Here is an 11,542-nt window from a genome sequence, read left to right as displayed (position 1 = left end):
GATCATAGAAGCGCTGCTTGACCCGACCACAGTCCACCACGTAACGCACCCCAGGGATGGTCACCGACGTCTCCGCCACGTTAGTGGCCACCACACACAGCCTCGTGCCCGCAGGGGGAGGACGGAACACCTGCATGCAAATGCACACACACACACACACACACACACACACACACACACACACACACAGCAGTTAGGCATTCGGTACACTCACACAAATGTAAGGTATAACAAACATAACCATGGGCATGCATAATTTCTGCAAATCCCTGCATAGAAGGCATACACACAATATACACAAGTGAAAGGTAAAAAAGTGATATACAACCCCTCACACACACACACACTTACCTTAGCTTGCTGTTCAGGGGCCAGGAGTGAATAGAGAGGGAGCACATACAGGGGGATGGATGGATCAGCCTTCTCCTCTGGATTAACAGAAACGCAACGCGAAACGCAACAGGCAACACACACACACACACACACACACACACACACACACACACACACACACAGACTTCATAAAATGCAAAACTACTCTCAGAGGCCTGTCCACCACACGCACACGCGTCTAGCACACAAAACAAACACATCATACTTCATAGCACAGCCATTAAGACACAATCAATAAATATTTGTGTGAGTGAGAAAGTGAGTGAGTGAGTGAGTGAGAGCAATAAGTCTCACCACCATCCTCTGGATGATCTCCCAGGTCCAGATCAGAGCCTTCGTCATCATCATCATCCTCCTCGTCGATGCCGGCCTGCCGATCCTCATCTCCCTCATCCACTGGCAACGCCGAGTAGTTATCCAGGTCTATCCTCGGGAGCGACTGATGGGGGGGGGGGGAATAAGGGAGAGAGGTGGAGTAGGACGGGAGGGGAGAGAGAGGGTAAGAGAAAAGGCCTTTTACATGTCTATGCTAGATCAGCAGAGAAACAGAGAAAACAGACTCGTTTGTGTTTTTCTGATCTGGTGTCTGCATGGACCCTCACCACTGTCTTCTTCTGTTTCTTCTTAGACTTTTTCAGCTCTGCGGCCAGGTCCTCTTCTCCCTCTGCTCTCAGACAAACAGAGACAGACAGACACACACACACACAGTTGATACACATGTGATACTGTTAAGGTGAATACAATGATGGTGCCTGTCTTTATAGAGACTAGAGGGTAATATGCTTTAGAGCAGCGTTTCTCAAACTGTGGGTCGCGACCCACTACTGGGTTGTGGAGACATGCCAGGTGGGGCGCGAACTGACGTGAAAAACAGGAGTTTTTTTATTTATTTATTTTTATCTGTAGCCTGGGCCCAGGTAGCACCCGATTCACAATGGACGCACTGTGTTATTTACAGGGAAGCGCTCGTGTCAAGGCAGCTTAGTTAGTCCCGACCTACATGAGATTTTAAACGTTGTTGTGAGAGCCCTTAACCCGGCCCTTAAAAGCGCGTCTATTCTCCGCACTTTGCGAAGAGATGGTAGCTGACCAAAAGGCTGTGCTGTTTCACAGCGAGGCAAGGTGGCTTTCCCGAGGTGAAGTGCTGTCGCGCGTGTTTGAACTCCGATTCGCCTCTTCTTGGAGGAAGAGCGCATGTTTGAATCTGCAAGCACGTTCACTAATGAACATTTCTTGACGAAGCTGGCCTATATTTGATATATCTTAGCGATACATTTGAGTTAAATGTCCAGTTACAAGGCAAAGACAAGCACCTACCTCACCTAGCAAATAAGATTACTGCATTCACCAAAAAAACTTGAGTATGGGACAGGCGCCTCGATCGCGACAGTAATATGCCTTTGAGATTTCTGAGCGAAATCGCTGAAACGTCTGATTGGGAGGCACTTATGTGATCCCATGTATTGAACAGTAGGCCTACATCACATCCCTGCAAAGTTTATTTCAAAAATATTTCCCAACCAGCAGTGCTCAGTATGACTGGATTATGGATCCATTTAATGCAGCATGTTGGCATTTCATTGAATATATTGTACAATGCTGTAAAATGGCCTATGCTTCCTAATATGTTGCTGGAAAACAGAAATATGTGTGTTATGTATTTATTTATTATTATATCTGCAGCACCAGCTGATTTTAACTCTGTTGAAGAGGATATATTTAGAAATTTGACAATTTTAAGCTTGACCTACAGTACCACTTTCTTAGAGCGATGAGGGACAGGTGGGGCTTGAGAATGCCCCCTTGATCAAAAGAAAAAGTTTGAGAACCACTGATCTAGTTTGTTAACTACCACAGTCACGAGTTGGGTCGCGATAGTCTGTCATTTTTAAAAAGTGGGTCCCCAGAAAAAAAGTTTGAGAAACACTGCTTTAGAGGGAGAGAGTATGTGTGTGTGTGTGTGTGTGTGTGTGTGTGTGTGTGTGTGTGTGTGTGTGTATGTGAGAGTGAGAGTGTGAGATCACCTTGTTGGTCCCTCTTGGGTCTGTAAGGAAAGGCTTTCCTCAGCCGTCTGCACACAGAGTGCACTTCTGCCTGACCAGTAAGAAACATAAGAATCCCACCTGAAACACACACACACACACACACACACACAAAATGTAACACATACATACACCTAGATTCCTAAGGGGTTTAACAGACACCCCCCACCCCCACGCGCGCGCACACACACACACACACACACACACACACACACACACACACACACACACACACACACACACACACGAGCCGGCTGCTTCTTGGCACCTGCCTCTCAGAGCCAAGAGCCCAGGGCCCAGCCTCGAGCAGATAGCTGTCAATCAACCTCTGTCTGCAACTACACGCCAACTCCACCTGCACTCTGCCCGCAGTGGGGAATGCATGGCATTTAGTGTGGGTGTGTGTCTGTGTGTGTGTCTGTGTCTGTGTCTGTGTGTGTGTGTGTGTGTGTGTGTGTGTGTGTGTGTGTGTGTGTGTGTGTGTGTGTGTGTGTGTGTGTTCATTCCAAATGAATCTCCAAGAGAGTGGCTACATGCAAATACATGTGAACCATGTGTACATTGCGATGAGCATGTTCTGATGTGCAAGAGCTGAGCATGTAATCCATTGTGTGTGATTATACTTGAGTACCGTGAAGAGAGTGAGGGAAAAAAAAAATCTTTAAATGCTGGAGTGTCAGCACTTAAAGTCAGTGTGAAACTTGGTGTTTATACGTGTGGTTTGGGGGGGGGGGGTGTGTGAGTGTGTGTTTGCACAAATGCATTAGGGTTAATGTGTGAGCGAGTGTGCGTATGTGTGTCACCTGGCGGGAGCATGCGGTGGATCTTGCACGTCTTGCGGAAGGCCTCTCCAGTGTAGTCCTCCATGGGAGTCCTCTTGTTAAAGTGCACCGTGACAGGGAACTGACGGGCCTCCACCTACACACACACAAACGCACACACATATGCACAAACACACACACACACACACACTGCCTCAGTTATATAATCACCACTTACAAGAAACACAGGTGGCAACACTAAAAAGGGTACAAAAAGACAGGAGGAGGGATATGTAAGTGAATGTGTGAGTCTGTGTGTGTGGGTGTGTGTGTGTGAGAGAGAGAGAGTAAGTGTGAGTGAGAGGAAAATAGAGAGAGCAAGAGAGAGAGAGATAAGACCTTGATAACAGGTGGAGGGGTAGAGAAGAGTTTCTGGTTCTGAGTGAAGTCCTCCACACGCAGAGTAGCTGACATGATCACCAGCTTCATGGGAAGACCTTTCTGTAACACACACACAGACACACACTCACACATTAAATGGAATGGCAACTTTTGGATGGGTATGGAAGTCTGTAAGAACGCATATAAAAACATTGCTTATCTTTCTTTCTGCATACATGTAACCATGGTACGGTATGTGAATTTGTTCTGTGAATGCTGCTACATGTGACCACAGACTATAGTACTATGAGAATATGTGTGTGTGTGTGTGTGTGTGTGTGTGTGTGTGTGTGTGTGTGTGTGTGTGTATGGGATACTATACACACCATTTCTGTATCAGTGTGACTGTGTGTCTGTGTGTATGTGTGTGTGTGTTACCTTGTTGCGCAGCGGTACGATGCGGGACAGGAGTCCGATGAGGATGTCTGTGTAAACACTCCGCTCGTGGGCTTCATCTATGATGACCACACTGTACTTCTGCAGCAGGAAGTCCTGAACAAGACAAAAACCCATTATGTCTTTACAGAGATGTATAATAACTACTTCACTACTGTAGTTAAGTACTAAAAGGCTGTAGACTATCTGTACTCTACTGGAGTATTCTTTTTTCTCCTACTTCCACTTTTACTTCAGTACATATTTTCGATGAGTTTAATACTTTTACTCCGATACATTTTTTATGTGCTGCATCGTTACACGTTACAATTATAAAAATGTTACAAATCATTCCAAACCCACATTATCACTGCCAGAGCGGTAGATACCAGGCTCTGTCACCAGGTTTGATGAAGCTGTTTTCATTTGCCGGAGTGAAAGACAATTCATATAGAATTAAGTGCTTAATCTGCCTCCCGAAAGATTGTAAAATAATGGCCTTCAAAAATGTACCGTCGAATATGAAGAAACATAAGTAAGATACCAATGGCACACCAGCTTGAGTTATCAGTAAGCGCTAGCTAACTAGCTACCCGTGGTTCATGACATGTTGTGTTCACTTAACGTTAACTAGCAGGCTATCATAAAGGCTGCGTCACGCTGAATGGTGTATAGCAAACCGGGCATCGGTTTCACTGCACATAAATTGCTTCTTTTAACCCATCTAGAAGGCTAACAAGAGCTCCACACTTTGTTGACAGAGTAATTAGGTTCTTATCATTTAAAACGAGGCATTGGCAACATTGTATGTGTGCTGAAAGTTTATTTAGAAGACAGTTTACAGACACACTTTTGTTTGCAAAGAGTTAAGCTCAGTGTTTTAAGTTGCTTTTGTACATTTCTGTCTTTGTACTGCTGCTAGCCCACAGCCAAAGGAATTGTGAGTGTCCTTTAGGCTAAACATTTGAAATAATATAAACAACATGATATTCAAACATTTTACTGTTTTCTTTAATAACTACATTACACAATACTTGTACTTTTACTTTCAGTACTTGAGTAGTACATTTTAAAATAAACTACTTGCAATACTTACATATTTCATACTTTAGTACTTCCACTTAAGTGTGGTGCTTAAAGAACACTTCAACTTCTATTCAAGTAATTTTTTTGATAGAGCACTTGTACTTTTACTCAAGTATGGGTCTCTAGTACTTTATACATGTCTGCGTGACATTAAAAACTATAAGAAATTGGTTTTCTGCTCATTTGCTATGGACTGTGTTGTGGTATGGCCGAGCACAACATTGCAATGTGTCACTTTGCTTAAACCCGTACATGAACCTGTGTGGCTTAAGAAAACAAACTGTAAAATCAGCAGTGTGTTTCTTTAGACTGCGTGTTTCCCTCTCAACATAGGTGTGTTTGGGTGAACACACATGCGTGTCTGAGTTTTTACCTTTTGTACTTCTTTCAGCAGAACTCCGTCGGTCATGAATTTGATCTTTGTGTCCTTGGTCACATTCCCCTCATACCTGATCTGGTAGGACACCACCCTGTTGACAGACACACACGTACACACGTTACAATATTGTGGTGTCTCACTGCGGATGCTATTGATAGTGGGCTGCGATGGGGTCGTACCCTGTCGACACGTTCATTTCCTTGGCAACCCGATGGGACATGCTGACCGCTGCCACTCTCCTGGGCTCAGTCACTCCAATGATCCCACTGCCACTGTGAGAGTGAGTGAGTGTAAGAGTGTATATGTGTTTGTGTGTGTTAGTGATTGTGCGAGTGAAAGAGAGAGAGAGTGAGAGTGATGAGGAAAGAGGACAGGATTAGACTGACACATTCAATGGCGGAGCACAGGAGAATGCTGCCCTCTATGTGTGATGTGATGTTAGCACTAAAGGGACGGGACTGTCATGTACAGTATAAGGTTGTTCAAAACCTGCTAAAAAATAATGTAATCACATTCCTAAATCTCCCAGTCCACACGTTTGTCATAGGCATAGCCCTTCATAAAGGGACTGTGGGACCTGAGTTTGTGTGTGTGTGTGTGTGTGTGTGTGTACCTGGCATAGCCGGCTTCATAGAGAAACTGTGGGACCTGTGTGGTTTTGCCGCTGCCGGTCTCTCCACACAGGACCACACAAGGATTCTCCCTCACAGCCTCCATTATCACCTGTTCCTCAGCCAGCACCGGCAGCTTCAGACGAGCAGCCTACGACCACACAAATAGCCATTCCCATAAACACAGACACATACACAATGAACCGCATATACATGAGTACGCACGCAAGCACTGAAATTTTCAACGGACAAATATTTGATAAACAATGGACTTCATTGAGCAACACTGACAAATATCCAACTGAATTAAAATCTACACAATGGCGGTGGAGTGCAGGGTTGTATTGGAATCTAATGTAATTGAATGCTGAAAACGGAGTGCACCACACTGGCGCACTCATGACTGTGGGTATGTGCAGGGGCCTTAACATACCCGTTTCCAGCTATAACATTATCTTTATCCTATACCGTTACCTTCAGCAATGCAAATAATTTAACTGAATAGTCTGGCCACAATTGACAGTGTTTACTTGAATGCAACAGTTTTGAAAAGATTTGAGCAGTTTGGTCATGATGCTAATCGGATTTGATAGCGTTTTAGCCTGCCGTCTTCAATCCATAGACTGTAAAAAAAAAAATATTCCTGCACGACATTTTAACTGGTGAGCACGCAGAGGAGGGGTAGGTCCGAGAGAGAGAGAGAAAGGGAGAACGGTTAGTTAGAGATGTGCATAGCGACGCGAGGATACACAATTAACAGGTCTTCACTGAATTTAAATAGGACAGGCAAAAAATATCTTTGTGGCGGTCAAGGTTGAATTTGTGGCGGTGTGTCACAAGTCAATGTGTGAGAAAGACTGAATTAACATGGAAACGTGCTACACGTCCAGTCATATTACCCCACACTGGCAGGCAGGGAAACACACACAGCAGTGTTGTGCGGTCCGCCCGAAATTGAGCGGTCGCCCGCGGTCATCCGCGGTTATGAGTCATAAAAAAATATTTGTATGATATTCGGGTAATTTGTGGGCGGGTGAGTTAAAATTAATTAAATATATATTTTTACAAAAATACTTGAAGTATCACAAGAAGGCTAGCATCAATATTTAACTCATAATTGTTTTTCAAAGATATTATTGGTTGAAGCATACTTGCCACATAGGTGGAGACGGTAGAGATGGAGATGGTAAAGAAGCTGAAGACACGAGAAGTTAAAATAATAAAGACACCCATCCAGGAAGAGCGATATATGGGAAATATTTGGAAAGTTTCTTAAAGAAGATGACAGTAGTGCAAGTTAGGCCTATGTTCTATGTACATTTTGCGAAGCAATTTAAAAGTATGACAGCCACAAAACAGGCACGACCAACATACAGTAACTCGTCACAAACGCGGCACTGGTAGACTAAGCCCTCCCAGCCAAACCAAGTAGGGGCAATTCACAGACCTCAAGCAAGCAATAGATAGGTTTATATACTGACCTGGAACAGCTTTTTTAGACTAGGCACAAGACCTAATGACAAGTCGCTCAGTAAAATAATGCTGATACTTTGCCACCTGCCCATATTAAACGTTTAGCCTACAGCCATGAGCAGGCGCCTGCAAGAATAAATGTTATGCTACACAGACTACACAACCATATCTACCGGTATGTATAGGCCATATAGGTTCGCACATGCATAAAAGTAACCTTAGTTCGTTGTGACTGTGACTTTAAAAAGTGTATGTGCTTCAGTAAAGCTTTCTGATTCATTTAGCATTATAAACCAGTTTTGACCAGCAATGTATCTCTCTTGCCTACCTTGCTGCCTCCACCATTTCTGTTTTAGAAAGAAAAATGTATGTCTATGGCCTTGAAGTCTTGTCTTAGTGTTTAGCTAATCCTTAGCTGGTTGCGTGTGTGCTTGCGCTCTTATTCTCAATCTTTTTCCTGCGCAAACATTATGTCCTGCATGCCTAGCTGGGTCATTCCACGTCAACTCAGCCACTCATGTACATGACACCTCTCAGATTTTGCTGAAAAGCGGTGAAAATATGCCTTATGTTACCAAACTGAGGAATCTGAAGTTTCAGGTCAATATCTTAAACGGTTTGCCCGTGGCGTCCATTTGAAATTCGGGTGCCACGGCCCTAATTGACACATTGGAATTTCACATTTCATCCTTTGCCATTTTTGGAAGCCCATAATGTCTGTTCTAATAGTGGTAGAGGGCTGGGAACTGGTGTGGTAGGTCATTGTAGCCTGTACTACACAATTCTGGAGGCAGAATCAACATTCCTTACTGTTTGGAGGAGAGGTGGGTCACCAAAGTCCTAAAAAATGTTGACAGCATGTGTGATTTTTCACTTTTTGGGTGGCCGTAGCACCACAATTAATGATCATATTTATTCTAAACAGGATTATTTGTTATATTTGGGAACTTTGCTCTTGCCAAAATTAATTTGAGGGTTATGGTACCACTGATGGGGGTTTTATGGGGGTGACTTTATTGGAACCCCATATTTGGACCCTCAAATGACCATGTGGGCACTTGATGATCCTAATGGGATTTATACCAGATAAAGATACATATTTGTTCTTTCTTTTAATGAAATAACATTTTTGACTATGAAGCTCCATAATATGAATTTTATTCTTCATAATGCACCATTTTGGACATTGTTTCCAGAAGTCTGGAATGTAAATCAGGGAGAATTTAGTGATGATAAAGCATGAAAATAGTGGAAATAACTTAGTATTATGCTCAGTGATGGCAAACAATTAAATACTGAGATGCTGTCACAGATTAACCCCTTATCCCCCATGAAAGAGACCCTCCATCAAACTTTCAAACTAAATAACAAGAATGTTACATAGTGTAAGACCACTACAAATAAAAGAGTTTTCCCTTGCCCCTGTCACTCTCCAAATAAAATTTGGCTATAACCAAAAGCACACATTTTGTTGGTTGATTAAAACATCGGGCGAGCTCGGGCCACTTGTGACCAAACCCACGCAAGACTGACACACAGGGACACACACACACACACACACCTGGATCTCTGGAAGTCTGTCCACAGGGATGAACACAGCTGGTTGGCATGGCTCTTTACTACAGGAGGGGGCAGCTTCTCTTTTTATTTCTTTTTTTTCCTCCTCTTTCTTCTCGTCTGCCTTTTGTTCTTCTATCTTCACCTCCATCGCTTGGTCCTGTTCGTCCCTCTCTTTCACCGCTTCCTCCACGGCCTCCTCTCCATCTGATTCATCCTCCGAGGAGGACTCTGACTCTTCTTTCACCTTCTGTTCTTCATCTTCAACATCCTCATGTCTCCTCTTCCTCCTACAGTTTGCCCCACTCAGGCTGCTAATGCGTGGAGGTCCGGAGCTTGAGACAGTCCCATCAGTGGAGCTGCTCAACCACACACACACACACATAAGCAAATGAGTACACAGACAAACACAAACACACAGAGCATGTGTGCAAACATGTGTGAATACATGCTATAAAATATTCCAAGACAGACTATAATGGTTTGCAAAATACCTAAATGTGCTATACATTGTTCATATTAAACATTGCGTGAGCAACATTTTGCACAAAATCGGTTTTAAATAAACAATAATGCACATCTCACTCTTTGGCCTGATAGAGTTTGTCTCCTGTGCCCAGTTTTGATGTAGTATAGAGCAGCTTCAATTCAGACTCTGGTAGCTGCACCTCCGCTAGCTTTGTCAATATGTCTGCCCGCTAAAAATTAAAAGACATGAAAAGAGGGTGGGGGGGGCAGGGACAATAGATAACAGGGTGAAACACAGTCTTGAGGTTAACGTATACACAGAGAATGGCCGAGACACATTTCCAGGAAGCTGTTGTTTTAGAGAAAACCAGTTTGATTATCATGCAAACAGAACTGACAGAACATTCTTACATGTGCTTTTTTCTCTTTGAGTTCCAGAACCTTTTCAAGGTTCTTCCTCTGTTTCTTGGTGAGGGGCCGTTTCTTGGCTAGTGGGTTCTCTGGTCCTTTGGTCTTCTTGGCTTTGGCAGCGGGGAGCACAAGGGCATTACTTTTGTCTACTCCCTTCAAAGGAGTATCATCTGAGGGAATACCAAAAATAGCATGAGGTCTCACTCTGAATTGCCACAAATCGTTAAAAATCAATAAAATATTTCGCCTTCACTGAACAGCACATATCTGAAATAAAGTATCCCCAACCAGATACAATTAACAAACAGAGACAAACTCATGGACTGCTCTCCTGCGCAAGTTTTCCCCAAAACCTCAAATGTTGCAGTAGGCTTCTTGAATACATACACAGCACCAATGGTATAGCCTATCTAATATTTGCGAATAAATTCACTTTTCCTACCACTGATTTCCACCACGACATCACTCTTTTTATCCTCTCGAGGTTCTGGCTGTTGTCGTCCCTTCCAGTTGTGTTTTTTTCTCAGTCTGCCCATCTCTAAGCATCAGAAAGAAAATAAATAAGATAGTTGCAGGTCAGTCCTTGGTGTAACATTTAGGTGCTGTATCGCAAAAGTTTTTAAGTCACTTTAATTTAACTAATAGGCATTGATGAGTCTATACAGAGTCCAGTCGTTTGAAACTTATCGACATGTAGGCTTAGCCTTAGTGAGTTAGCACCCATTGGTAAACTACACAACAGCATACCGCGAATGGACAACTTTAACCTTACTTAATGGCAATCGTTACGTTGAAAGGACACAACGATTATCCTAATATCATTTGCGACACAGGCACCGTCTGTTTTCCAAAAAACTCTCACGTGTGAACTGAGTCCGGCCCCTGTTTTCCTCCGACAACGCACTTCCGCGTGAGGAATGGTTCCTAGCGCCAGACAAGTAGAAACGTCTTAAGAGTACATTACAAGAGTATTAGTACAGGTCCTGGGTAAGATTTATGCACTTCATTTAGCGGAGAATATCTCAACTGTTAGACTAATATGACCCCATTGAACAACGTGGGATTTGTGCCAAAATCTCTACCCGGGACGAAAGTCCTGAAAATGACCACAGGTGACACTATTATCACACTACAGGTGAATGGGAGTTTTTTTCCCTTTATAGATATCCTCATACATTTCTACCAGTTGAATCTTCATGTTAAGATAAATACTTTTTGTATTACACTTTGTCTTAAAAATAAAATAAAATATGCATAAAATAAAATATGCAAATTAGGCACTATCTCATTAAAGGAACCATATGTAAGAAATGTAATTCAATTAATCATAAAATGGCCCTGATATGTTACTAGACATTAAGAAATCATGTTCATTTCAAATACTTATATCACTGACAACAGTAGTCCGGCCAGGATATTGCCATTTAAAAAGTGAAGTTGCAGCCCTCAACTGATGTTGATGTTGTGTTTTGTCATGTCATGTTGTGTTTTGGCCTGATGCGCCACCCTCTACCTATCTACTAATCACAAAGTCAGTAGTGTTTT

The 11,542-nt window shown here is 43.0% G+C and overlaps 2 protein-coding genes across 3 annotated transcripts in view; one reads left to right on the top strand and one right to left on the bottom strand.

The window, feature by feature from the left end:
- Positions 1-10,869, bottom strand: part of dhx37 (DEAH (Asp-Glu-Ala-His) box polypeptide 37) — a 23,952-nt gene extending 13,083 nt beyond the window's left edge. The window contains exons 1-16 of one of the 2 annotated variants that reach the window (XM_076269470.1): positions 10,770-10,869; positions 10,440-10,535; positions 9,998-10,167; positions 9,704-9,816; positions 9,123-9,477; positions 6,091-6,239; positions 5,657-5,749; positions 5,472-5,568; positions 4,016-4,129; positions 3,596-3,697; positions 3,239-3,353; positions 2,418-2,516; positions 996-1,057; positions 688-832; positions 352-428; positions 1-130 (exon numbers count right to left, since the gene is read on the bottom strand). The exon at positions 1-130 is cut by the window's left edge and continues 103 nt beyond it. In XM_076269470.1, the coding sequence (XP_076125585.1) occupies positions 1-130; positions 352-428; positions 688-832; positions 996-1,057; positions 2,418-2,516; positions 3,239-3,353; positions 3,596-3,697; positions 4,016-4,129; positions 5,472-5,568; positions 5,657-5,749; positions 6,091-6,239; positions 9,123-9,477; positions 9,704-9,816; positions 9,998-10,167; positions 10,440-10,533 (1,915 nt within the window). In that variant the 5' untranslated portion in view covers positions 10,534-10,535; positions 10,770-10,869. The other variant, XM_076269471.1, reaches the window with a different exon arrangement.
- LOC143105508 (tripartite motif-containing protein 16-like) overlaps positions 1-11,542 on the top strand; it is a 175,893-nt gene that overhangs the window by 138,311 nt on the left and 26,040 nt on the right. The gene's annotated exons all lie outside the window — the stretch shown is intronic.

Source organism: Alosa pseudoharengus, unplaced genomic scaffold, assembly GCF_046254945.1.
Source record: "Alosa pseudoharengus isolate Yale_2024_CS ecotype anadromous, Long Island Sound unplaced genomic scaffold, YU_APseudo_1.1 YU_APseudo_1.1_scf_6, whole genome shotgun sequence".
NCBI classification, from domain to species: Eukaryota; Metazoa; Chordata; class Actinopteri; order Clupeiformes; family Clupeidae; genus Alosa; species Alosa pseudoharengus.
This window is presented reverse-complemented; position numbering and strand designations above follow the sequence as displayed.